This window comes from Tigriopus californicus, chromosome 1 (genome assembly GCF_007210705.1).
Source record: "Tigriopus californicus strain San Diego chromosome 1, Tcal_SD_v2.1, whole genome shotgun sequence".
Taxonomy (NCBI): Eukaryota; Metazoa; Arthropoda; class Copepoda; order Harpacticoida; family Harpacticidae; genus Tigriopus; species Tigriopus californicus.
The window spans coordinates 6,680,661-6,708,302 of NC_081440.1; the positions used below are offsets into that span (position 1 = coordinate 6,680,661).

Genomic DNA, 27,642 nt, shown 5'->3' on the forward strand with positions numbered 1-27,642 from the left:
AGAGAGCCAACTATTGCGCGATCCTTGAATTCCAATGTCAATAATCTTGAATTATCAATAGTTCAACAAGTGAAAACTGGAGCGTGATGGCTGAAAATGATTAGCAGTAGCCTCGTTGAAAGGGTGGAGGGCGAAACCCGATACAAGTTAAGGAGCTAAATCACCGTTTCAGTCCCATTTCTTAATGAGATCAAAGCCTACCGAGGTATCTGACGACAATCGGAAAGACCTCTAGTTAAATTGAGACCTCCATGGCCCATGTAAGCTGTTCAAGCGGGAACTCCCGTTGTAATTTAAAAATTTTCATAGATGCTTGGACTTGATTGCCCGGGGATTGAACCAGGGATGGCTTAGTGTAAAGCAGACTCGCTACCAACAAGCTACGACTACTGGATTTGTGTTCAAGATTGTAAAAGATAAAAATGTCTTTAGTAGTTGTCATCGAAGGAATTCTGACGAATTAGATGAAATTTGACGAAAAACTTTTCGTGACGAAAGACAACGCGGAATCGCTTATTCGTCTGAAGTTCCTGTCCCTACTCATGAGTCATTTCCTTGGCGAGTCTTGATTCTTCACGGCGCTAGTCTCTCATGATGCACCGGAATGTTTCACCTTATCATATGAGTAGCAAATTTAAGCTCAATTGCTTGCCATTCCCACAGAGTAGTTTAATACAAGATGTAAGGCTTTGGATGTGGTTCATCCATCTCGGGATTGTTGTTGAGAATTGCTATGTCATATAAACAGGAGTAACGATTGAATAGCAAAGGGGATTCCAATTTTGCATCATCCTCAATTTCGTGGAACAGAAAGCCCTCACCCGTAAGACCTTTGACACATTTACCAATATGCCACGCCTATTTCTCGATGTGCAATAAACCAAGCCAAAGAGAGACCCATGACGAAGAATGCCCACGTCTACTTCCTCTACCGAGTTTTGCCATCCTTCCCTACCGTCCCATTCCACTGTAGTCGGATAGAAGGACGAACAAATCCTCCTCCTAGAGACCTTCTCCTCTCCATCCAAGTCAAGGGGGGAGAGGACGGACGTATGGCCTCCGAAGTTGTACACTCCGAGTGCCAGAGCCAACAAATGCGGTGGACGAGAGAGCGCAGAAAGTCCTCTTGTATACGAAAGCTCGTCCTTTGGTGCAAGGTTGTTCCTTCGTCTTCTTTTCAACTTTTAGTTCTCCTTCTCCGACGGTTGCGCTTCTACCATCCCGGGTAGAAAATCTTTGGAACAGTGGTCCCCATATCTTCTAATGCACTGCGGCCACTAGAGGCTGTTTTCCTCGACACCCTTACTGAACATTCGTTGCGAGAACGTGTAAGGGCCAACACGTCTTGGAAGTCCCCCCAGAATTTGTGCCACGACAGACAGCGAAGGAACGAAGGAACACGTTGGGCCGCTCCTTCATTGAAGGAAGAGGAAGAACAACAACACAAAAAATCCTCCTTGCGAAAGAGACCCTTCTTCCACAAGCCAAGAACAATATCTCTGGTAACATCAGTGGCTTCGTCTTTTCCAAGGGTGCTTCCAACGAAACTGTGTTGTATGCATTGGTATTAGAGCTCGCACATAGTCGCATAGTCGAGTCTCGTGGTCCCTTTCACTTACACAATCGACACCATTGTGGACCGACCGGCGGACGAACGGACCGGAGAACGAATTACTGGAATATTCAGATCACGATCTGGAATCTCCTGTCCTGACTACACTTCCTTGGGCACCGAGAATGGTCAATTGAATCAGTGATTCAGCATTGCTTGGAAAGTCATTGTTGTCTCAAGAGGTGACCGAGTTCCTACGTACCTTATTCCTTCGACAACACAAGACTCCCTATCGGTGAGTGTTATTTTTTCATTTCCCAAGTGCAGCTTTCAGCAGAAAGCAAAAATTGCCTTTCTTTGTATATGATTTATACATTCCACCATTCACTTTCAAACTGAGATATATAATGGTAGTAGAAGCCCCATTGATGGGCCACGGCATGTCAACTTTTGACAAGTTTTTCTTTTCCTGGACCACTACCAGTCATGGTTCAAGCTACCTTCGTCGGGTAATGTCCAGAATGAAATACCTTTTTTTACTCTCATCCTCTCTTCCTACTCGAAGAAGATTCGAATGCAAGAGGATGAGTCCCTCTCATCTGAGCGTTAAAAAACTTGATGTGGCTTCAAAAAGCGTGAAATTACAAGAGTGAGAGTTTGCTCGACAAGATTCGTACCCCCAAAAACAAGGAACCGAGGCAAACTAGGAATCCCTTGCTCGGTTAGATCCAAACTCTTGATTGGCTTGTAAAAAAAGTTTTCAGTTGCTCTGAGTAAAAGAAATCCTGGTTGGAGTCTCGTACTAGACCAGAACTTTACAAATCTAACGTGAAACTCCAGATCCGTGTACTTGCACGAATATACTTCATAAATAATAATATCAGTCTTTTAAACCTTTCTCATTTTCAAATACGGCCAAAAATACGTTGTAATGATGAAAGTGGACGAATTTTGTTCACAGTGCTAACGTGAACCTGAGACAGCTTTCAAATTACCCCTACAAACCCTTACTCGAAAAATGAAGCGGGATGGTCATTCAAGTGCTAGCCAGGTCCGCCAACTTTAACTCGTTGGTGGTGGATCAAATATTACATGACTATATATTCAATAAGTACTTATGAGCTTTCATCTTGAAGTGCTGGAGATTACATTTCGAGTTGTGGTAAGGAAGCCCGCAAAAATATGAGTTCTTAAAATACCCAGAAGTAAATGGGGATTTAGAGTGGGTGAACTGAAAACGTCTAAAGAGCACTTTAGGGAGCGTTGGTCCATTCTTTTGTTAAAGGTTCTGGTTTGGCTGTCAAAGCATAAAGCAGCAAGATTTCCAAACTTAAACATTAAGCACAAAATAACCACATGTCAAGGCTGAAACCCTCTCGCAATAAATGTCATGACCATCAATTTACGTATCGTTCTGACTCATTCAAGGCTTGAAACTTTAACCCGTAGCACACATTGATCGATTGTGTTGATATCAATTTGAGATGAAAAACGTCCCCCAAGTTCTGATTCCAATCAAGTAGGCACAATAGTTATGTCCACATTAGGCAAAATGGTTAGCATTCGATTTGCTAAACGAACCGAACAAATGTAGAATGTGTCAGTAATTTTTTTACAATGCCATGTTTAAAACTGATCTTTTTCGGGAAATGACTGACATCTGGAAATGGATATTGGATGGAACTCTGTAACTCCAACACAGTCCCTCGCTTTTGGAACAGACTACTGAATAATTCAACTTTTCTGACAAAAGCTCACGTAGGTGATATTTGATTGAAAGAGTGAGTACTTTCCTATTTTTTCAATCATGAACCACTGAAATATGGACAGGGGCACCAAGGTTGAAAATTCTCATTTCCAAAGCAAATGAACGTATTACATTCTTCTTCAAATGGCAACGCCTAAGGCCGTGATGACTCTGTGCATTGCACTTCAAAACAACAATGGGTCATAAGTATGCCTTCTCAAAACTCACCACATAGCCCTTCGTAGATTATTCGGGCATTTAGGCAAGCTCTGGTACCAGCAAACAAACGTGCCTGCCAATGCCAGTGATGCAAAATTAGCGTTTCAAACTTGTTTCAACGAAGCTGACCTTCCTCATATAGCAATGTGCAACAAGGGTTAGCTCCTCAAAAACGTGTTCCCGACGTTAGAATACCCGTCCGTACACCATTCGTTCCCATTCTAATTGACTAAAGATAACTCTGATGTATTGAATATATTCAAGAACACCTTTATTCTTTGATCAGACCCTGGGTGGATAAAAATTTCTTTTTTTATACCAGATCAATCTTGCATCACTCCCTGTGATGTATTTGTAAGATTCAGCAAATACAGGAACTGAGAAAATGAACACTCACTAAATGCCCAAAGAGCAATTATGAGACTTAATAATTGAAGCGAACAAAATGATCTGGATCTTCTTGGTCTGATACAGTATGCTTTAGCATCTTGGCAGCGCTTAAACATATTGATAAAACATCCGGATCAGGAATGAATCACACGTACCGTACTTACGTAGTACGTACGGAACAATCTTTGATAAAAGTAAGAGGAAGTTCATCCAATTTAAATCAGACATATGATATGCAGAAAAGTGCACATGTTCATGACCTTTGTGCTTTAATGGTTAGATTTATCTAAGCTGTCTTTGCATTTCCACCTTAATTGGAAATTCTTAAAGAAAGGGCTCTTTTCAAAATCATGCTTTGACCTTTGAATGAGCTTGCATTTGTACCAAGAAAGACACAAATCATTGGTATCATTTGATCTCACAAGGAAGAAAGACGTTCTTGGGAAAGTTTGGCAAGTAATTTACATAAACAAAACTCGATGTCTGCGCTCCCTATTCAAGCAAGTAGAAAGGTGAGTTTCCATGGCAATGGAGATGAGGGGAAGAAACCATGAAGGTTGGTTGGTTAGTGGCTCCTTGATTTGCATGAAAATGAGAGAAGCTATCTTCTACTCAAATGGAAATGCTCTCTGGTCCCATAAAGAACCTTGCAATGGGCTACTTCAGCTGGCCTCTGTAAGTCTTGTGCCAGAGGGATAATTCGATTACTCTTCTCCCTGGATCTGGCCTGAATACCCTCATAAGCGAGAGGAAAGAGAGTAGAGAGTGTACTAGTACAGGGTGGAAAGAAATTAAGGGCCGCTCTTTGTCGCTTCTGAAAATCCTACCCCCTAACTCAAAGAATGATTTGGTCCGATTGAATCTCCAGTTTTCATTAAAAAGGATTATTGGAAAACCTAACACCTTACCACGAATGATCCGATTTTACTCCAAAGGAGATTGGTAACCTTCTGATGTTTGGCCACCTAAAGATTGAGTCTTGAAAATCCAGATTTCGGTCGTTGGCCCTGTCTGTTCAAAAAGGATTTATGGCATTTCCATGAGGGTCTCCACTTTCCAATGGTTTGAGGATGATCACTGAAAGGCTCACCAAACGTTCCCTTGTCTTTACCGGCCTTCAGGATGCCCTTAACCTTGGTTCTGACCTTCAGACTGCGCTCACTTGAATTTTCAGACATAGTTTTGACGGCACTTTATCAGAGGGTTACCCATCGCCTCCAGGATATCGTTAGACCATTTGTAATATGTCACTAGATACTTAACAGTTCCTCTTAATGAATGCTTGCGGTTTAATGTCAAAAAAATCTTTGAGGAGGGAGAAATGGTATGAAAAACAGCCATGGAGGCCCTTAATTTCTTTACACCCTGTACACAGTGTACGAACGAGGATGTAGTATATACGTACATGTATTCGAAGTTGAGACACAATGCCGGATCCGTACATCGGTCTGAACCATTGAAAGAACAACATAAGAGGACGAGTATCTCGGTGAAGTGTGACCAATGTCAAAGTCAGTACATCACATAATGACGCTGCAATTCAATCCAAAGATAGAAAGATAGATACATGCACAGATTTCGTTTGGACGAGGAAGAATTCAAGGTGCTACTAAAATGGTGGTTATGAGTGAGAGCGAGCATCCTATTTCTTCTTGGCATAGCAAGATGGACGGACTTCTAGACAAATGGATCATCTTGCCCTCTTCTTAAGCTGTTAAAGCTTCTTGTTGGATGACATTTGGAAGTCCTTTCTCGAAGTTAGAAACAGATAGATTGCATGACTTCAATGCCATTAGTATACAAAAGATGGCCTTGATACTGTTCTACCGAAAGTAGACCACATTGCTCTATGGTTGTTTTTTTCCACAAGTTTACAACATTAATTTTTTGGCTCCTTTTTTTAACACCATCGCACGCCATAGAGCCAATCCAAGAACCCACATGCAGAGCAAGCGATCCATATGAATGGTCTGAAAGACGATGGCTAGGAACCTGATTTGTTCTATTCTCAGATCCCTTGATGGAGATTACTGATTACCTAGCAGTTTTGTTCTCTTCCTCCATCAAGTCATGGGATGGGTGATTGGGTTGTTCCCCGTCAGCCATTCACTTGGCGAGCACTTACCAGTCAATGTGGTCTACACCCACTCGATCTTCCGTAATCTGATATTCAGATCCAGATAAAAATCAATCTCTTGTCCTCCCTCAGCTCGTCATTCAATCTAAGGGAGGAAATGGATCCATGCCCTGAATGAGCCGCCATTTTGTCCCCCAGCTCAGTTTACCATTAGATAGGACTATTACCTAGTGTTGACTTGCCACCACAAACGCCTTTGCACCTATCCCAAAACCCAATTCTGCGGCGACCCAACCTTAAAGGGCGTTGACTGAAAGCTGAAAATTGGACGGACGAGCCTTCAAATTACCCGTTGCTGGGAGCGATAGCTAAAAAGCACACCCCCTATCAAAAAGCCGACCGAATACGAAGGAGGGTTTCTCTATCGACTTTTGGTACGCGATTTTAAGACAATTATTTTTCCTGAATTGCTCCCTCTCCTGGGGCTGAAAGGATTCTCTCATCCGTCATACATGTTTCAGAACTCAAGGCCAAGTCACATTTTGGTGCAAATCTCGAGCACATATTTCTCTATCTTTCTGCTCGTGTGGTAATGATGATTAGGTAGACTGGGCCAAAAAGTTTATTCTTCCACCTACCATAGGATAGAAAGTTGTCGTGGACCTTCAACAAATGTTGTAGAACCCCGTCATACTGAAAATAATGAGATATCTGAAACAAGATTGAGGAACCTTACGTATACACAGACATTCAATGTTCTATGGTCGTTTGGTTTTGCTTTCAAGGAAAGGAACAAAGATGACCGAATTCAGCCCACTTGTATTTGAACAAACCTGATAAGCAAAGTGCCAAGAGCTCATCTTGGGTGTTATCAATACATACAAGTATAAAAAACCGATACTTTCACGTGATGATATACCATAACTCTTTGCAACATAAAACGCTTACAGGATGTCAGGAATGGCAGAGGGAAAGAGCCAGTTTGAATTATTTATTTGCTTTCAGGAACGAGCTTGGGCTGGTCGAGGTCGATGAGTGCTCGCCTTTTGTTGGAAGTGGAATTAAGCAAACATGGTCCTTGAGGCGAAAAAAACTCGTCCATGATGGTGACAACAACAGTGGTCCCATTCTCCTGGCTTTACTTAAGCGTCATCTTCGGGTCTTGGAAAAGTTTGATGGAACAGCCATGAGTGGTTGCTTGAGAGAACAGGCCTTCTTTTCCGTCTAGCTACCACTTCCTTCCTTCCTGCTCAACAGTACTGTGGTAATCTTACAATACTAACGGGTGTTCCTCGGCCGGAGTTAGCCAGCTCTTGGTCTGTTGGTTGGTTAGTTGCTTGGCTTGCGTGTTTCCCCATCTAGCTTGCCTAGCCATCATCAGTGTCCTCAAAGATGAATACCCCCTCAACCACCGTTCTCCCATGCATAGAAGTAACAACAACAACAACAACATCAAGACCAAGTGGAAACTACCAGAGGAACAGTACTTGCTCTGGCGTCAGCAGCACTTCAAGTTGTGGAACACCAAGACCTAAAGAACGACCGGTTTTGCTTCTCGAAGCAGCCAACCGACTACAAGTGGGACCATAGAAGGGTCTGGCCGGTTGTTGTCTCCCCCAAGTGCACAATTTCGAGGCAAAGGAATGCCTGCCTGTTCCTGCTTCTTCTTGTCCTTCTCCTCGTCCTCCCTCCCCCCCTCCTCCTTCTCTTCTATGTATGTGAGCTGAGTAGATCCACGGGTTGAAGGGGAGAAAACGCTTCTTCCTCTTACTTGGGTGAAAGATGAGACTACCACGAAGGAAACTGAAACTGACAAGGGGAAAACTTGTCAAGATGAGCCAGGAACGCCAGAAGCTCAGTTTCTTTATTGTTATAATCTTTTTAGCTATTTTTGGGATCATCGTCTTAGCTGAGGTATTCCTTGTAGAAGACGTCAGGAACAGATCTGACCTGGGCGAGTTCCAATATGATGAAACGTCGTGGGAAACTCCCAAGCCCTTGTCTTTGCTCCTTGAGAGTGTGGGCTCCACGAATCATCAACAACATCATCATCATCGACAACAGAAAGATCTGTACCGAAGTGGGATCCAGTCACGGAACGCACCCAAGAATGAGCGGTTCCAAAAAAGCCTTCAGCAACATCAGGAGGAGATGGAGCGTCTCATTCGCAATATTTCATCTCGGATCCATACCTCAATGGCAGCAGCGGTGGCTGCTTCCATGCCCAAAACCAAAACAGCGCTTCCAATCAACCGTCCCTACAATTATTCCGCCAATGACCCTCCTCTTGACTTGCGTTACGACTTTTCTCTGAAGAACCACACCGGATTCGATGCCATTTGGCAACCAGTGGAAGGCTCGCTCCAAAAATTTTATGTGTACTCAGCTTACTATGATGCCCGGGTTGAGTCCAAACGTGTTGTCAGGATCATTGGTGCTACCAAAACCAAACAACCCGAACGGGTGTGGTGTCAGTTTCACTATCGCAATCAGAGTGGTTCCACCGTGCATTATCATCCATCTAGCATCACCGTGATACGTGAGAATTGGAATCTTAAATACAGTGCTTGCTTCGTGCTGTGCCCGATTCCTTCTGAAAACAAAGCTCCCGAGTCTGTGAGTGTGATATCCAATGCATCAAAGTTGAAAGGGAATGTCACAGCCTCTAATCAGCTTCCAGTTCACAACTTTGAAACGGGTACTGGTAGTGAGCTGCCACCCAATAAAGATGAGATGGGTGTGTGTGTAAAGCCTATTCACTTCCATTACGACCAAGTTTTGGAAGTGGTCGAGTTCATCGAACTGAACAGAATCCTGGGCGTGAGCAAATTCACATTCTACAATGACACCATGTCTCCTCGAGTGAGTTGTCTCCTCCGCCATTACGAAAGTCTCGGTGTGGTGGAAATCCTCCCCTGGAAGCTGAACATTCAATCCCAGGCCGAGATCCGAACCGAAGGTCTCTTTGCGGCTTTGAACGATTGTCTCTATCGGAACATGAATCGCTTCCATTATCTGATGCTAATAGACTTTGATGAATACATTATTCCTCATCAGAACCGAACATTGCCAGATATGCTGCAATTCATCAACTCCCAACGACGTGCCGGTGTCATTACCACCATTGGGGGTGGGGCCAGTAGTGCGGGGCTCAGTGCGAATCGGGGCAATACCCATCTGAAGATTTCCCAGAGACTCACGTCCTCGTACAGTTTTCAAAATTCCTTCTTCTACCTCCAGTTCCCTGACGACACTGAACTGGGACTCGAAATCTCCAGGGACCGAGTTCTTCCCCTCCGCACGTTGTTGAAAACTCGACGGAAATCCAAATTCAATCCCCAGAAACAAAGATCGAAATATATTTGCATTCCCAAGTACGTGCGAGAAGCGGGGAATCACTTCATTTGGGAGTTCGTCGACGGATACAACGTGAACGTCCCTGTCCACGTGGGATTTCTCCATCATTACCGGGTGTGCGAATTCGGCGGCAACGATTGCGTCCATACAGACTCGAAGGTGGACAAAACCGTGGCCTACCAATACAAAAAACAGCTTGTCAGAAATGTCAACACTATATTACAGGATTTGGCATCAAAGTGTAATTGGACCTTGGACGAGTGGTTGAGATCGGCAGCTGCCAAGAACGCGTCTATAGCAGTTGAAACCGACAAAGCATCGATGCCTTCCACCAAATCTGTTCCAAGCCACGTTCGCAAACGGCAAACGTCAAGACTTACTACATAAAAAGGCTACTAAGCTACTAAGATTTTAAACAAGCGTGATTTCAAGATTCAACAGTGATAAACCCAATTTTCGTTTGTTTCCAAAAAATATAATCCTCAAATTCATTTGAAAACAAAAGTCACACGATTGGCACATTACTAGATTGACAAGGGTTTCTATTATATTACATAAAGCGGTTCAGTGATTGCCCTCAATGATTCCAAGGTCCTCGTCAATGTCGCTTAATCCGAAGGAAGACTTTTCCAAAAGAATTTTCAGGTCATCCAAAGTTGGCAGGTCCTTGCCATTGTTCTCCTTAATGTTCTTGATGTAGGGCGCAGCTAGCAGATGAATGAGTGGATTGGAACGAGATGCCAAAATTGAGGCGCGAATAGGATCGTTCCCATAAAAAGAAGGCGAAAGAAGGTGAGGTTCATTTCCCCCTGCTCTACCCAAATGGTGACTCTGGAGCTTCCTCTTCTCTTCCACACTCACTTTCTGACCAAGAGCCACTTTTTTCAAACTCGCTCCCAAAATGTCATTCCCAAAACCACTGAAAAGACCATGGCCATACGGATTGGAGTCAAAATTGGCATGAGATTCATATTGATGAGTGTACCCGTTTCCATAGCCATAGTTATTGTGGCCATAGCCTGATGGTCTGAAGTACACAGGGGTCGGGAGGCCAATGGGAATAGGTAAGGGCAGAATTTTTATATCAACGTTTTGTCGAGCCGACGAAGTAGGGTGAATTGAGTGAGAGGGTGGGACAGGTATGTCCGGTTGTTTTGATCCAGACGAATAGGTACTCCCTTGGGGGGTTCTGGTGTATGTGCTGGAGGATCCAAACGGGTTGTTGACGTTGCTATTGCCGTAGACCTCATTGATGTTTCTTGGAGCGATTTTGTGCACGTTTGTACGATCTGTAAATGAGGCCGAGTTTTGTTCGAACCCGCTAGAGGATCCCAAGGTCGATGTGGATGCTGTTCTTGGATCTTGACCGTCTGGTAGAGCAACAACGCACACCACAAATAATGCCGAGACCAAAAGGCAGGAAATAGCTAAAGCCGCCAAGATGCCCGGAGCTTTTCGAGACGAGCAAACCTACAAGAAATGAGATTAATTTCCAGTTAAGAACCAATTGAAAATGCCTCTGAGCCATAGAACTTCATTGCTATGGCAAGGCATTCCATCATGAGGTGTTTTAACTTGTCACCTTCCGGCTTGTTCGACATTTGCGCAGTAAATAATAAAGTTCTACGTATTCGAACCGCTTGGTGAAGTTGTGTTGGATAGGGTTGAACATTCTCACAGCATGCAAGAAATTTGCCAAGAAGATATTTTAGGTCAATTTGCAAGAAAGGCATTCAGGCACTTTGATAATGTCAGACCCACTTGTTAGAATAATATTATTATCAAATGGTCCCTGTTTTTATTGTTCGAGCTAAAGAACAAGATTTTTCGGCCAATTTCTTGCATGCTGTGAAGAATGTACCACCCAACATCACCCAACTTCACCAAGAGGTTCGAATAGAATTTCTCTATTTTTTGCGTAAATGTCTAACAAGTCAGAGTTTGTTTCGTCAATAACCAAATTGACCAAAATTTAGGTTCCATTTTCTGTTGCCGTGTCCACTTTTGTATTTTTGAAGGTGAGAAAATTCTAATCATATACAATTTTCACTCCAAATGGAAAATTGTCGGGGAGGGAGGTTTCAATTTGCCCAAGCCCTCTTTAAACTGATGTGCATTTCTTTGGCCTTTAATGGCCTTTAACGTGCTCCTTCCTCTGACCCTCCTCCTCCCTCCACTCAACAACGCCATTTCCACAAGCGAGCGAGCGAGCGACCAAACGAACGAGCTCAGTCTGATCTGAGGCTGCGATGCTCCTCTTGGTATGCACACTGTTTACAACCAAAAGCAATCGCTTGCTCCTTCCAGCTGCTATTTTTCCTGAGTAGGGTTTGGGGACCATTCTGGCAACAAAAAGGGAACTCCGTTCCTTCCTTGCTGTATTCAACTACATCCGTGGCTAATACAGTAGTAAAATGCCAGTCCTTGGCTGTCTTTTTGGCCCGCATACAAAGAGACAAACTAACAAAAAATGGGTTGGAACAAGTGCACTTCTTTATCTTTCAAGACTCTGCCAAACAATAGTTCCAAAACGGAGCGGTGGAGTGTTTCTGGTTTGTTACTGGGGACAACGCACAAGAAGTAGGCATTTACAGAAAAAGGCCCGTTATCCTTTTATTTTTATAGTGAGGATGTGTCTCAGAAGTGGATCTCGGGATCTGGTTAATCTGACTTTGTTGTACTGTATGCAATTGCTCTCATTCGAGTGGCGCATTAACAACCCCAACATGAGGTGAGAGTATTCTCATCTGAGGACTCTCCCTAGGATTACTTACGTTGCCCCATTATCTTTGTTGCATCCCCCCATACTTGTAAACACGAAGCCGGAAAAGGCATTCATACAACAGATTGTGGTTAAACACTTGGCAGGTGGTTTTAATCGAAGACTGGCCTTTTCTCGTCATTGGTGACTCAAATTTTCCATTTTGACTCGCCTAGATCAGAGTAGGAAGAAGTTCCACAACAACTCACAACATGTAAAGCTATAAAAGAGGCATGAGGAGAACACACGCCCCTGAGCGCTTTTGGATGCTGTCCTCGATCGTCGGATGTCTCCGTCGTTGCTTTCGTGGTTGGATTCTGAGGCAACTGTTCGTTTCTCTTTCTTTTCATTCTTTCTTTGTCGTTCAGGGCAACCCGTTCGCGACCCTTTTCTCTCTTTCTTTCCTTCTTTCTGTGTTTCTCTCTCTCTCTCTCACTCACTCATTCTCATTCTCTAACTCCTCTTGCTCTCTCTCTCTTTCTCTTTCTCTGGAAGTCATAAATTGGGCTAAAGTTCGCCTGGGGGCAATAGACTCATTTTGGCGATTTTGCCACGGAGCCTCAGTGCCCCACGGCTTTCTTTGCTTGGGATGACAGCCCACACCTAAACTGGGAAGATAAATTATGGAATATTTCCTCTTTTTCCGAGGGTTTCTCTTCCATTTGGGATGGCGGAAAAGGCCTGACATTTGAAACAAACAGCACTTCTAAATAAGAAAAAGCGGAGGAAGGAGTGGTTATATCCGCTCCAGAGCGTCAACAAAACCATTCAAAAAGAATTGTTATTCCTTTTAGCCACACAGTGCACGCCGGGTCGAATGCAAACTGTTTGCAATTGGAATAGTGGCTCCTCGAAGCCCTCTTAAACCCTCCATTGTCGGCTGTTTTGAAGTGAGGAACCAGCTTGATGCAGATACGTGTGCAAAGAGGAGGATCCTTCTCTAGGAGAGGAGAGGATCTTGGAGTGAGATTATTCCCTCAAGGATGAAGTAAAGGTTGCAGACTCTGCACTCTGTGTGGCAGGTTCCAACTTCAATAAACTCGCTCTTTACTTTTTGAGTAACGACTCGGTTCACACCGTAAACAGAGCTTCTTCGTCAAGAGGGGGGGGGGGAATTTGTTCCAGAAATTGCAGTTTTTATCCCCCATTACTCCAAATTATGTACTCCACCTTGTAGGGATGGCTCAAAAACTGCCTGAAGTGACGACCAACTCTTCCACTCACAATAAAGAATGGTTCATATTTATGATATACTTTATTTTGGCTTGCTTCCTCGCATTTCTGTTGCTTACCCTTCAATTTTTATCTTTCTCTTTCTCTTTCTACCTCTTTACTTTTCCAGCACACTTTGAACGCTTTCTGCGGATCTCGCATTGAAATTCAATTCACGCCTGAAAGGCAATTCGGGTTCACTTTAGGACCAGAGAAAATGAAAAGACCTGCCCAAGCAGCTGCCCAGGTCAGTCTAAAGGGGGAAGAAACATTGCCAGTCTTTACCCTTGAAAGTTTAAAGGATGTATTTCGCTCTCAGAGACTTGATAAAAATGCCCGCATGGTTCAAATGATTGGTGGCTCTACTTCTCTGTCTATTTCTTTAGAGCCAGTACGAACAACGAGAAGGAAAGGAACACCATTTGGCGGTAACATCATTCTTTTCCGCACATTCTCAGGTTCGTGGAACCCTTCGTTCCAAGTTCCAATCCTGACCCCCTGATCTCACTCTCGAACCTGACCCGCTTTGCGCTTTGCACGTAGAATAGACATGAGGAAAGAGGGAGAAAGAAAGGAAAGCGAGCGAGTCCGACAACTTTCGGCTCGTATGTCCTAAAGATGATCTCGTTTTCCATGACTGAATTTTCCAAAGAACCTGATCTCCTTTGAAGCAAATCCTGCGAGCGAAACCCTTTCCGCAATGAGAAGGTAAGCCTTGGGACAATGGTACAATGCACCGAGTGCCATAAATCCACGCTTTTTGCCCATCTTCAGGAGTTCACCTCCTTTGAAGTCTTGGGTTCTTTATCCTTGCTCTCCACTGTACTGACTGTAGCTCCCAAACGTCAAATATAAAAGACCCTCCAGTTTGTTCGTGCGTTTGAAAATCAAATGACTTTTTTACTTCTACTTCTACTTGTAAACACTAGAATAAATATAGATTCTTACCATTGCTTTTTCCTATTGTGTTGATGTCAGTGGAGGGACTGTAGGGCTAGATGAGACAATTGCAACTGATCGGATTGGTCTAGGGGTTGATCAAATTAATAGGACATTTCGATGTTATTAGTAAATCCGTTCGGCCTTGTGCCGTTCTGCCACATTACCTTTTCAGGTAAGAACGCTTTGTTGATGCGCATGTTTGCCAGCAATACGTATGGCATGGTTTGATTTTTGTCAACGGAAGATGAATTATGTCTAATTTCTCATGTACAGTAAGTGAAGGAGTGAATGAGTGATGCATGACCTCTAACACCCCTCGAGAAGGTTCATTGTTATCAGCACCTATGAGAATCACGATTGAGAGTCAATGGTGTGTACGAGGTGTGGTATTATTCGTACGGTAGGCTGTTTTGATGCGGGATAAAAATTGGCCATTTCATCATAGAGTGGCAATGAACTTGCCGATTCGAATGGCTGAAATCCTATCATTAAGAATACTTCTTAAGCCATCTTTTCGATCATTTGCAAATTTAATAAGGAGTGCATTTGCCAACATATTGTGAACAAAATATGGCACAGTCGTCAATTACGCCTAACAACATAATGAAATATTCAAGCTGTGTGCTTCAAAACCAATTCTATTTCAAGAAATTTCGGATCGTGTCAACTTTCTCTGAACCCACATTGTAGGGATGTCGAAAAAAAGGAAGCCTCATTGCCGCATCTGGTGGCACAAGAATTTCAAGCGCCAATGTTTGATCAAGCAGAAGGCATATGCTAAGTGTAAACCGTTCGCATTTAATCATATAACACACCTTGGACCAATTTCGTAAAATTTTGCATGCACTGAAGTGATGTCATACGTTAAAATACATGCAACATGGCAAGGGGGGCCCGTCTACCTAGAACGACTGTAACAGCTACCTGAAGGGAATGGATTGAACTAGGGGTGTATGATGAAACAAATAAGCGTAGGGGATTTTGTCTCTCGAAAGTGGTATGATATATCACCTGTTCTTATGACATCGTAAGAGTACACCATGTGTCTAAAAAGCGTATGACTATGCGAAGCACAAGTGAGCAAGAATCATCTTTTGTTGTACTTGGTTTCTGCTCTGATTGGAATTTTGATCGAAAAGAAACACAAATTGAATAATGTCTTGCCTTTACCCTTAAGGGTGAGACCTTCATTTGATACACCGGGGGCATGGGGCACTTGCCCTTCCTGGAGTTGTTGTATTTCGACTTTTTCAGTAAGGTCCTGAGACAATTGAAGACGAACGCAATGGTCATCAAAAGTACTGAATGAGGAGGACCCCGGAAAACATCGCCAAAGTTGATTAGGAGGGTTAGGCGAACATTGTCAATTTCCACGGCATATAGAAGCTTGTAAATGCAATGTCAAAAAAGGCCATTTTCAACGTTTTGGCCCAATATTTGACCTTATTTTGCAACTAACTAGTGTAGGAAAAAGAAACAAGAAATTTCTTTAAGCCATAGCCAGGCGTCAGTCGACTCGAAATAACTTGATAAATATGTTCCAATAAGCAAAGCATCAATATGGAAGCAAATTAATAATCATCCATGCAGTTTCTTTGCTAATGCTTGTCCTTTATAGAACGTCATCTACTTGCAAGTTTTTAAGCAATCTCCATCGCTAGTGTAGGGAAAACAAAATTTTAACCGTCAACGGAGAACACTTGTTATAATCTGCATTGAAACAAATCCTGAAGACCTCTGGGTTTAACAAGTCGCATAATATTTTGTGCTTTGATGGGTTACGTATGGGTAAACTGGAATGACAAATCCTTTGGCTTTCACTCACTAATTGTACATTATAAGAAGACTATTGTTCAGGTGCGTAATAATACTCTAGAAATTGGGAGAACAACTCTGAGTCCCAATAGTTTCATTGCAATCAATTGTGTGACTTGAACAATGATTTGAGCTTTCAGATCAAGATGCATGTCTTGGATTTCGCCTTTTCATGGTTGGTCGTTGCATTGTTCTTTTTCTGTGTCGTAGAGTCTTGTAAATCTATAAATGCTTCCCTCACTTCTGGATGTGATTCCGGTTTGTTTGGCATCGATCGGGTTGAACTATTCAAGTCGTCCGCAGACTCCTCTTCTAAATTGTCGTCAGGGTTTTCTTGTCCCAAGGATTCATAGGATTTGGCATTATCATCATCATCATTATCATCATCATCATCAAACATTCCTGGCTCTTCTTTGTATTTGGCTGCTGAAGATGAACCTTGTGAGGGAGCTTCATCTTCATTTTCCGACGACTTTTGAAGACTCTCCTCCGACTTGTTGACGTCCGCTCTAGAGCGGCTGAAGAATCGCACAGTTTTAGGTTTTTTATTTTTAACTTTATCTCCACTGGACTTGGCTTTGATTTCCTTGGGAGCATCCTCGTTCTTGCTTGGAGCCTCGGTGAGCTGCTCTGGCTTCGTCGCCTTCGATTTCTTCTTCACTCCCAACGACGAGAAGAAGTTGGTAAGTTTCCCCGTCGCCTTGGTTTTGGTCTCAGGTTCACTCTGATCCCTTGCGGTCTCGGTCTTTCCCTCATTATCATCATCTTGGCGTTGTTCCTCAGTTTGGTCGTCAGATCCGTTCTTCTCGGTGTTACCTCCATCGTCTTCCTCTTGGTTGGGTGATTTTGTGCTCTTGTCCTCGACGTTGTCGGTCTCCTCTTCGGATGAGGGCACTGCCGAATGGCGGCTCTCGTCTTGGTTGTCAGGATATCCAGGTCCACTTTCATCGCCATTAACCTTTATGATGTCTGAGCCCACATGTAGAATTTCATTGGGATCGGAGGGGAGCGTTTGTCGAGGCTTAATAGGAGGAAGAAGCCGTTTTTCTTGATTGGAATCTCGATGAATTTGCCGAGCGTTGGGGTTCGCGTCTTCGTCGAGATGGCCATTTTCTAGCAATGCCTCATTTATCCCGTCTCGAAGAGGTTTCTCGAAGTCGTAACCGGGAATGGGAAGGGCAAAAACCATCGTGTGACAGCCCCCACATTTGGCAGTTTGCACTTGGAATCCCTGGAAGCGAGATGGGTACACGGGTGTGAAATGATTGGTCATGGTTTCAACGTCCAGACAGAGCTTTCCATGACGACCGTCGCCAAACATGAATACATGGCCATCCTCGGAGACGACGGCCGTGTGGTTTTCCCCACAAGAAATGTGAACCAGTTTGCCTGGAAAATGATTGGCCAACGAAGTAATTAAGGTTGGATCTCTGGCGCTGAGAATGCTCGTGCCCAAACCAAGTTGACCGTTGGTGGAGAGTCCAAATGAATATACATGGCCAACATCGGTAAGCACCACTGTATGAGATCCTCCACACGCCACCATTACGGCCTGGAGAGCAAAAAGTACACTCAGATTAGAGCCAGAGCCCCGAAGCAAAAGAAGAAGAAGGAGGAGGAGGAAAAGGAGGAAAATGGACTGACTGGATCATTAGGATCAAAGAGTTGCATTTAGTGAAGCATTCGTTCATCCACTGTCTTTAAGTTGCCGGGTGTAACATTCGAAGCTGATATGCTCATTCTTGCCACTAAACATATTTCCTTACTCTGTAAGTTTGAACATGGAAAGGGAAAGGGGGGAACTTTAGTCATTCATCCTCGTGGCCTTCCTCTCAAGTTTTGACTACTTCAAAGTGAGCTAGCTTATCGGCTCTCTAGCTGTGTCATGCTACTACGTAGTACCAACAACATAGTTGTAGTACAGTAGGTAGAGTAGCAATACATTTATTTCTCAAGGACCCTAAAGTCGGTGTTCCTCATTCTTCTCGCTGTCTTTCTCGTTCTTTACACCACAATGCGAAGGACGACGACAGCCAAGGCGAGTGTGGGCAGAAAATGCTGCCATAAGATAAAAATGTTACCTTTTCTGGTAAATTAACTTTGCTCGGCTCGTCGCATGAGAAGGACTCTGAGTCTGCCCCTTGAGATCCTTGGCCCAATTTGCCGTCATCTCCATCTCCGAAGACATAAAGAAAACCTTCCGGGCTAGTTATGAAGGCACTGTGGTGGTAACCGCAGGAAATTTGCGAAATGCGAGATGAAAATTCCAGGAGAGTGGGCTCATAAAAGGTCTCGGGTGCATCTTCGCCCAAGCCCAGCTGACCATCCACGTTATTGCCCCAAACGTACACCTGCCCACTGTCTTGTCCCAAGGCCATTGTGTGAGAAAAGCCGGCGGCCAGCTGAGCCACCTCTTCCTTGATCACTTCATTGGTGATTTCCAAAGGTCTATTAGTGAACTCAGGCGTTCGTCCTACGCCGAGTTGGCCGTCGGCATTCGAACCAAAAGCCAAGAGACGCCCACTTTCCATGTAAACAATGGTATGACTCTTGCCGCAAGCCACCAGGATCACTTTATCGGGCTTTAGAGCCTTCACACAACTGGGCTTGATCACGCTCTCATTGTGACCAAGCCCCAATTGTCCCCACTCGTTGCTGCCGAAGGTAAAGAGTCGCCCAGAATGGGTCACCACGGCCGTGTGCTCATCGCCACAAGAGATCTGAGTGATGAGGTCCTTTTTGATCCAAAACTTGCTGGGTGCGTTTTCGGCGAACTTGGACTTGCCAAACGTGAATATGACCCCGGATTCCGGGACCTCCAATTCTGGCAGAGTTAGACCATTATGGGAATCCATTTCATCGGTCATCCTATCAATATGATTGCATAGATAGATGAAAGAACAAGATGCAAGACCCTGATGGGCAACATGTCCATGAGCAATAGATCGGGGTAAGGATGTCCATTTGATTTTCTTCAACAAGAAGATGGCGAGGGGCCCTTCATACCGAAATTCCCAATTTCGTAGGGTTTTCTTCCAAATCGCTCGGAATATTACTTGAGGCTATTAGAATTTTTATGGCCTCTTCGTCTCGTTATTCCAACTCAATCCATGCTTTCTCGGAACGAATTTCCCCCTCAAGGCACGATGACGACGAGCGACCCACAAGCATCCAAGAATGAGAGAGAGAGAATGAGGAGGATAGAGGCCCCGAGCCTCAACTTCTACTGCAGATGAGGCTGCAGAGCTCCAAGTTACACGACGGCTAATGGGAATCAGACACACAACCATCCGAGATTTGCTCCCTCCTTGGAGGCTTGTCCAACAACGTTGAAGCTCTCCATTGTTATTGCCTCCCAGCACCTGTGGTGCTCAAGGGGTAATTTTCAACTGTTTTCCCCCACATAACACCAACAAAATGAGGTCCATTTCCTCACACTTTCGCGAGCTCATAGAGCCAAATGGTCATTATCTTTAGCGTCGACACGGTCTTCTCTTTATTTTCTTTATCCGGTCCTTGATTAAGCACAGTTAGAGTGGCATTCGGCTAGAAATTTCAACCAGAGATTCCCAAGATTTGGCACTTGAAGGGAACGTGTTCATCCAACTGTCATTAAAGGAAAGTCCACATGAACAACATGTTGTTATGCACAGTGACCGGACCCACTCGGACATACTGTTTGTTAGGGATGGGGACCACTGCAGGGACCAACCAAGAGGGAGAGAAAGTTAATCCCAACGGGTTCGTTAGTGTCGATTAAATGAGTTCCCTCCACCTCTGACTGGAATGAGACCGAGTTTTCTGCTGGAACAAGACTTTTCTGGCAAATACTTTCTATTCATTATGATACAAAGGAAACGAGTCCGGCGGCCAACCCTGGCCCACTTCAATGGCAAAGTCCCCTCTTCCACCGAGATTGGTGGGTATAGATGGTGGAATTCTCTTTCAAAACGAGAATACACCACGCCGTGTGTAGTAAGTAACGCGTTACCCGTCCCTGTCAAGCCAATCCGGTTCTGGTTCAGATTCAACCCTCCTCGCTCGTCACGTTGTCAGACTGTCAGTCAGTCCGTCAGGTCGAGCTTGTACACAACCATCACCTGGTTGGTTGGTTGGTTGGTTGGCTAGCTTTTCCATGTGTTGCAGGTAATGAGAACCAATGGTCCCTTCTCGTCCCATAGGGAACACAACACGTGCAGAAGGGAGAACAACGACGCTACGCTACATTGCATACTTAAGAGAGCTTGGCACATACGGCACACGTACTAGAGCGTCCTCGTATGTACGGACTGCTTTGGCAGAAGCAACAACCACCGCCAAAGAGTCTTTAATCTATTCCTCGTCTTTCTTTCTCCGTTTTTCTCTCTTTCTCATTGAGCTTATTCCTGCTGGGAAATGACCTGTTCCTAAAGCAAGTACCTGGATTTCTCTACATCTAGAGAACGGAACGGAAGCCGTCGAAGTCGATAAAGAAGTCAATCTATTATCGAAAAATTGACACGTACACTCGCACACATACACACTATTTAGCATGATACGTGTCTACTGACACACTCACACACACGCGCCTCTCTCAAGCCAGGTTAAGGATTTAGTTTTCATAGATTTGGAACCAGAAAAGGACTGATGAAGAATATGATTTTGATACGCAAGATATTTGTTGATAGACATGAAGCAAATCACAAAAGTGGGCCCTGATCTGCTTTTCTGATAATTTTTATCGGCTTTGGGTAACGGTATTGGTATTCAACTATTTGCCGTAGCATGTAAGTACTCGTATTCATGGTTATATTTTTGTTATATGCTCGATGTGTGATTGATTTGACCGATAACCCGAAATTATGTTAAGATGGAAAGAAGCTCTCTGATCTACCTGTTTATTTGGTTTTTTTTACTCCTGAACAGAAAAAAAATAAATTTGAAGAAAGTAGGTAATTGTGTCCATTGAAGCACATGCTCTGTTCGATTCAAGTCAAATCTCAGAACCAAAAACAGAAAGTAGATTTTAGGTTGCGTGATTTTTTTTCAATAGCTTTACGTTCACAATTATTTTCACAAGGATTTGTCTTCCTGTAGCTTGGAAAATTTCATTGCTTATTTATTCTTCAAATCTTCTTTGTCTCTTCACTGTCCTTGTCGGAGCATCTTTCTCTCGATCACGTTCTCGTTCTTTGTTTAGAAGGAAGATAAAGACTTAAGATATCGCTCAATATCTCATCTTCACATGGAAAACTCAAAACAAAAGAAAGCTAGCACTTTGGCCAGAATGGATTTCGACTTAATCATCAAAAACGGGCACGTGCTTGACCTTTCATCAAAGATCAATAAAGTGATGGACCTGGCAATTTTGCATGGAGAAATAGTTGCTTCGGGAAAAGAAATTCAACAATCTGACCAAGCTCACCAAGTTCTGGATGTCTCTGGACATTACGTGAGTGCAGGTTGGATTGATCTCCATACCCACGTTTATGAGCATGCCACTATCTTGGGAGTCAATCCTGACATTTGTGGACTTCAAAAAGGTGGGAGACTAACATTTAGGATAATTACATTTTCAAATCAAAAACAAATCGATTCATTAAGGCGTGACGACCATGGTCGATGGAGGTAGTAGTGGTGCCATGACCTTCGCCGGCCTTCGGAAGTTCATCGTGGAACCAAGTGAAACCCGAGTTCTCGCCTTCCTTCACATTGCTTGCCATGGGTTGGCTGGAGCTGCTTGTTCAGGCAATGAGTCGGGAGGAGAATCCGATCATTTGAACGCCATCAAACAATCTCTCTGTGTCCAATGCGTTAAAGACAATCCCGACATCATTGTCGGGATCAAAGTCAGGTTGGACAAGAGCATCACCAACAATGGAGCCACAGAACATGAAACCTATGCTAGAGCGTTATGGGCCTCAAAGGAGGCACAAGTTCCTTTAATGGTCAGTTTGGATCAATAACTTTGAGTTTGAAAAACTCCATGAATATTTGTCGAAGGTCGAAATTTCAAGATTCGCCGTAAAAATGCATCCGAATGGGAAGGGGCAGACACAAAAAAATATCGTGACTTTTCCTTCAATTTGGAGCCTTGTGGGTAATTTCTTTTGGACACTTAGGTCCACTCCCGATGAGAAGTGCCCAAATTTAGGAAAACCTCTAATAATGTTGAATGAATGTATGTTATAATGGGTACATTACATAGAACATACCTGTTTCAAGTACAAATTTTAAATACTTTTTTACTTTTGTCCATTTGATGTCTGACATTCCATTTGATTCGTGAAATTGCCCACCCTGGTTAAGATACGTTATTTTTTGTGCGTTATGCACTTGCAAATTCTCTTTTCAGGTTCATCATACTAATTCAAGCATTCCATTGGGTTCGCACGCTCAAGGCGTGCTATCATGCCCGGGATCATTGAGGAAAGGTGACATTTATACCCACACCTATCATGGTCACCCCAGTTCCATTCTGGATCACTCGGCACTGAAATTACACCCATCCGCCAAAGCGTAAGTGCTCTAAGCGATTTGATCGAGCTAATTGATTGCCCTTGGCCATTGAACTGACAAGGAAAATGCTTGTTTGTTTCCAGTCAAGATGGAATATTTGATCCTCTAAGAGCTTAAAGTGTTGGCAAAAGTCAAAACAAATTAACCCAAGCCCAATGTCGATTTCTGTTCGCTAGTTATGAAGTGAAGGTGGGAGAAGCAAAAGACTTTTTTCAGACATCGCTACCCTGATATTCAATGCAACTCGAGATGTAGCTGTTATTTAAGCTGGGTATACTGACTCCTTAGGTCATCATATCATAAACATCCGGACAATTTGGGCACGGATCCAATTTGGATTCTAAAAAAAATGAACTGTTTCATGCAGGTATGAGAAGTGCAGTTTACCCTCGTACTGTAAACGTCATGGTAAAACACGAGGATGGACAACCTCATCTGAAACTTTCTGTATGGACACAACAGTATGCCGATATTTGCTCTTGCATTCCTCAAATTAGAGAGTATCTAAAGTATTCCAACATTTATTCTCAAATGTTTTCCCATAAAAACAAAACTGAATTGAAACAATGGCATGAGTGACTTGCTATCCCGACGATCTACGCCCTAAGATCGTATTTTCAGTGCTTATCGTCACTTTTAAGAGCCAAAGATACTTGAAGCCAGTTCTGTTTTTTTGCCCGTTCCCTAACTCGAAATAAATAAAAAATGTACAGAATATCCACATAATCTCCGAAATGGTTTCAAACGGCTTTGGATTTTAACATCGATTAAACCGATCAAATGATCTCCGTGTCGGCAGATATAATTAAACGAGTAAATGGGCCCAAAAGCTCGATTACTTAAAGAAAAATGCCATCCAATTTCACGGATCAAGAATGAAGTTTGCTCTTTACACATTTGTCGTGCAAATTGATGTATCGAACAACGAGTCGGATAACCCGCGAAAGCAATTTGTCTCGAACTAATAAAGCAATGTGCAAAGTGTTCTCTTTCTGGGACTCCTTCATTCCGTAACGGTTGAATAAGTGAGGACACTTTCATAATTCAAATCTTGGATGTGCATACGTACAGTATTCGCTGAGAGCGACTTGTCTGAGGGAAAGATCGGACTGGCCCTTGATAGCGTCCGTTTTACTGTTCTGTACTCTGCTCAGAATGAAGATGGAAACTGACACCGCAGCAAAATGCCAAAATTCCGAGGCATGATTCACCCCTAGCAGAGGTTCTTACGGGGAATCGCTCTTACAGAACCTGGTACATGGTAAAACCTAGCAACGCGTTTTATGTCCCGAAAAAAGTATGAAACGAAATTGGCCATATTTTAAGTCTTTTGTTAACAACTGGCGACAATTCTCAAGCAAAATGATTCGTGAAATATGTCATACAAAAACTAAAGAAATCATTGCCATGGTGACCAAAACTAGAGGGTGTATTATTCGTGCCTTTTTCTGACGATAAAAAGTTTTTTGAAGGGCTTTACGTTTGTTATTAATCCTCAAAGGTGCAATAGTGCTTGTTGCCAAGGCTAGGGGCGATTTTATTCGGAAAAGGTAGTTTGATTTGATTCAAAAAATAGAAGAAAAGGAATTGAACATGGCATAGTATTATTCCTAAAACCCTGAAATAATGGGTTACAACAAACTATAAAAATCAAGGTTGAAAAGGACCATTTGCATGCTTTGGGATAATTTGGGATTTTTCAAATCAATATCTGTCCAAAATCAATGAACCCCACAAACTGGGGTACGATTTCTGAAATGGTGTACGAATACATGTGTAAATCCACACACATTTTCATGGCGTTCTAGTGGTAGATTTATAAGAAGGGATTTGCGTCTAAGCAAACACAAGGGAATGCTAATAGAAAATTTGGAGAAGACCTCTTTTTGAACGTTACTCCAAACAGTAAAGATTTTACAAATAATTTTTTTGATGATCTTAAACATTTCTGGATGTACAAAGTAGGACAAAAGTGTGTTGCCGCCTTACAAAACCCCTCAAAATAACTGGAGGTGGTAAAATAAGGAGAACTGTGAAGGCCAGTTTCAACATTGTTACGCCTTCTGTCAAGTCTTTTCTCAGTTGCTCGGTTTATTGCCCGAAAAGAAAAGTCGAGCTTGGCCTACGATTTGAAAGTGGCCACTCCAACCGAAAGGTAGTTTGATCTTGAAAAATATCTGGGCGAAATTCGCAAAAGTAATGAGAAAATTTGTGGAATATTTCAAGAATAACTAATTAATTTGTCGCCTGGATTCATATTTAACACCACAAATCGGCATCATTAACTTTTTGTAAGCTTTGTTTCACAGTAGTTTTTCCACAGGGGCAACTCAAAATAAATAATAAACCACTCGCTCTGCATCTGGGAATGAATCTGAAGTTAATCATTCACTAAATGACCTGAAACCTCAATAAAGCTCTCTTCGAATTTCGAATTATTGATGAAATATGAAGACTGGTCTACATACCGACGTTTTCAAAAAAGGATGGCTCAAAGTGAAATACTAAATACAATCAATTTCATCAAATACTCTACAATAGAATTACCAAAACATATAAGTTTGCTTTAAATGTTGAGCCAACAAAAAGCAGACCTTTTCGTTAACACTAACTGGCATCAGACTTCGACTTATGAAAACGAATAGGAGCAATTAAATGATGCTCGGCACTTCCCTCTCACTCGGATAAACAAACTTTGCCTGATTCACTTTGATGCGCATTTTGGGGGCCCACCAATGTTAAAGACCTAATCAATTCTAGTCTAAAAAGCAACTCAACACATCCGACTATTCAAGCCACAACAAAATGTAGATACAACGAAAATTAGTAACGTTTGATGCTGTTTGAGGCGTTCGACATTTTAGTATGAGCTGATGCGAGATATTTTGATCTCTTGTCTATGCAAGTTGTCACCCAATAGCTTGACTCAATGGTTGAATTAAAATGAATGCATGACGTTTGAGGTTGGATTACGTCATTGAAAAGGGAACATAATTGTCACAAAATATTTCGTGTTCTTTACAAATGAACCCCACCAACCTTGTTGAATGGCACAGAAAGTATCCATATACGCCTTTTCAAAGTTTGATGTGCTTTGCGGGTAAATGTTTTATTACTACATAATGCCGATCCTTGGTTGGATTATGATACAATTTCAACATGTTACTAGCGTCTAACCGGGTTCATTCAAATCTTGCCCAGTTGAACTTCTTTACTTGCTTGATGTGCTCTTTATCCTTGGTTTGTTTTCAGTGCACAGGACAAGGGCGTGATAATGGATGTGGGTCACGGGCAAGGATCATTCGACTGGCTAGTGGCCAAGAAAGCCGCATCTGAGAACCTTTGGCCCGACACGATTAGCACCGATTTGCATTCTGGCAATGTGAATGGAACTGCTCAAAGTCTACCCTATGTGATGAGCAAATTTCTTGCTTTGGGAATGCCACTTCAAAAGGTGAATCATACAAGCCTTTCCTGTTGTAGTAAAAGGCAAATGATAGTAAACCAGGCCAAAAAGTCTGGCTTTAAAAGTATGGCACACAAATTTGTGAGCGATTTCATGTTGTCAGATTAGATGTACGCGTACACTGTATAGGGTCCGTAAACAATCCTCCACATGTATCTTTTTCGTTGACTGCGTGACCTAGAACAACAGAAAAGAAATAAAAATGTCCTGACTTTAACTACATCCATTTCTGAGAATAAAGCTCTGTCAAGAAAAGGACACAGGTAATTTAAGCCCAATTGCATGATTTTTTTAAAAACTAAAGTAACTCATCTATTCACTTTCATTCTACATTTCATGTAGATTTAGGTCATGTAGTTAAAGAACCAGTTAATATGTTTGTGTTGATGTGTGTCCAAACTGGTATTATACCTTGAAGGTTTCAAACTTCTCCCATTCCTTTGGTTATCATTTTTTGACTCTTAGATTTTAACAGTCCCTTGATTTTTCTTTTTAAAACTTTCACCTATTTTTCATACCTTCCTTGAATTTCTCGCTCATTCCTTTCTTCATTTTTTACACGATTTTTCATCAACAACAAAACCATTTTTTGACCCTAATACATCCACTTCAAATCCGGTCTCCACCGTTAAGAGAGACAGGAGCCTCAAACGCAGAATTTGGCCGGACCCTGTACATAAAGGAGTTTACAGCGTGAATGATCAAACAAGCTATTCAACTCAATAACATCTACGTATTTGCTGTCTGGTATACGAATATTCACATGCATTGGCTTTGTCCAACGTTTATTGAGTGAGATATCTTTACTAAAGGAAATCGTTACTATCGAAACGTTATCATATCAAAGGTAAACTAACGAAAAAATATCAACACATATGCCCTATAGAATTTAAATTATTCGTACTTCATAAACTTATGTTCCCGCCATTTTTGGCCGCCTTCCAAATCAAGCGAAGACTGTCAAATTTCGTTGTGAAGCACTTTCCAATTTTGCAGATTGTGTGTGCCGTAACTTCTACTCCGGCCAAATGCATCAATCGAGACAAGGAATTTGGACGCATTGCCAATGGCCTTTGTGCTGACCTAACCATTTTCAAAGTCGAGTCTAAACTGGAATTGGCTTATGACGCAAGCCAAAAGTCACAATTTCTCAAGGAGCAATTTATTCCAAAAATCGTGATTCGAGAAGGAAGAGTTATCAGGCTGAACCTGTAAGGTTGCCATTGCATTACTATTTCATTTGATTTCTAAAAACTAGCCATCATTGAAATATCACATCTTGAAAACCAAACCGAATCTTATCTTATCAAGTCATAAGTCATCATGGATTGATACCGTATCGTCTGTTTGCGTTTTGGCACATTTCAAAATCCCATCTTGCACAAATGAATGAATGCCCTTTCATTGGCGATGATTTTGCACATCTGTAAATGGTTCTTACAAGACGGAATTACTCCTGTACGGACTCTGAAGATGGGTCCAATCGGATCGGCCTTTGAGTAGCAATTAAATGCGTCGGGTCTTGCCTCACTTGCAATTATTTCTAAATAAGTGTTCGGTCGTTGGATTTAGGGAAGCAAGTCAAACTTTGATTGGTGAAAAAGAG

At 42.7% G+C, this 27,642-nt stretch overlaps 3 protein-coding genes across 4 annotated transcripts; 2 read left to right on the forward strand and 1 right to left on the reverse strand.

The window, feature by feature from the left end:
- Positions 1-599: 599 nt before the first annotated feature.
- LOC131883500 (uncharacterized) lies at positions 600-9,866 on the forward strand. Its single transcript, XM_059230987.1, has 2 exons — positions 600-1,847; positions 6,991-9,866. The coding sequence occupies exon 2, from the start codon at positions 7,768-7,770 to the stop codon at positions 9,727-9,729; it is 1,962 nt and encodes a 653-aa protein (XP_059086970.1). The 5' UTR covers positions 600-1,847; positions 6,991-7,767; the 3' UTR covers positions 9,730-9,866.
- Positions 9,867-15,993: 6,127 nt separating this feature from the next.
- LOC131891098 (X-linked retinitis pigmentosa GTPase regulator-like) lies at positions 15,994-19,901 on the reverse strand. The gene is made up of 2 exons (XM_059240642.1): positions 18,154-19,901; positions 15,994-17,624 (listed from the first exon to the last, which is right to left on the reverse strand). Exons 1-2 carry the CDS (start codon positions 18,937-18,939, stop codon positions 16,209-16,211), a joined length of 2,202 nt encoding a protein of 733 aa, XP_059096625.1. The 5' UTR covers positions 18,940-19,901; the 3' UTR covers positions 15,994-16,208.
- Positions 19,902-20,678: 777 nt separating this feature from the next.
- Positions 20,679-27,327, forward strand: LOC131891289 (deacetylase Atu3266-like). Of its 2 annotated transcripts, XM_059240832.1 has the most exons (6): positions 20,679-20,838; positions 21,252-21,594; positions 21,656-21,999; positions 22,407-22,570; positions 25,823-26,024; positions 27,033-27,327. In XM_059240832.1, exons 2-6 carry the CDS (start codon positions 21,297-21,299, stop codon positions 27,249-27,251), a joined length of 1,227 nt encoding a protein of 408 aa, XP_059096815.1. In that variant the 5' UTR covers positions 20,679-20,838; positions 21,252-21,296; the 3' UTR covers positions 27,252-27,327. The 2 variants fall into 2 exon arrangements, with proteins under 2 accessions (XP_059096815.1, XP_059096881.1); XM_059240898.1 differs by lacking the exon at positions 20,679-20,838 and having other exon boundaries at positions 21,136-21,594.
- The last annotated feature ends 315 nt before the right edge of the window (positions 27,328-27,642 follow it).

What these genes read in the sequence shown, in the direction of transcription:
- LOC131883500 (XM_059230987.1), top strand. Translation starts at nt 7,768, where the DNA reads ATGAGACTACCACGAAGGAAACTGAAACTGACAAGGGGAAAACTTGTC.
- LOC131891289 (XM_059240832.1), top strand. Translation starts at nt 21,297, where the DNA reads ATGGAAAACTCAAAACAAAAGAAAGCTAGCACTTTGGCCAGAATGGAT. An exon ending in AGGCACAAGTTCCTTTAATG is followed by an intron (nt 22,000 to 22,406) that starts GTCAGTTTGGAT and finishes TTCTCTTTTCAG; the next exon opens with GTTCATCATACTAATTCAAG. An exon ending in TGGGAATGCCACTTCAAAAG is followed by an intron (nt 26,025 to 27,032) that starts GTGAATCATACA and finishes CCAATTTTGCAG; the next exon opens with ATTGTGTGTGCCGTAACTTC.
- LOC131891098 (XM_059240642.1), bottom strand. Translation starts at nt 18,939, where the DNA reads ATGACCGATGAAATGGATTCCCATAATGGTCTAACTCTGCCAGAATTG. An exon ending in AAGTTAATTTACCAGAAAAG is followed by an intron (nt 17,625 to 18,153) that starts GTAACATTTTTA and finishes TTTGCTCTCCAG; the next exon opens with GCCGTAATGGTGGCGTGTGG.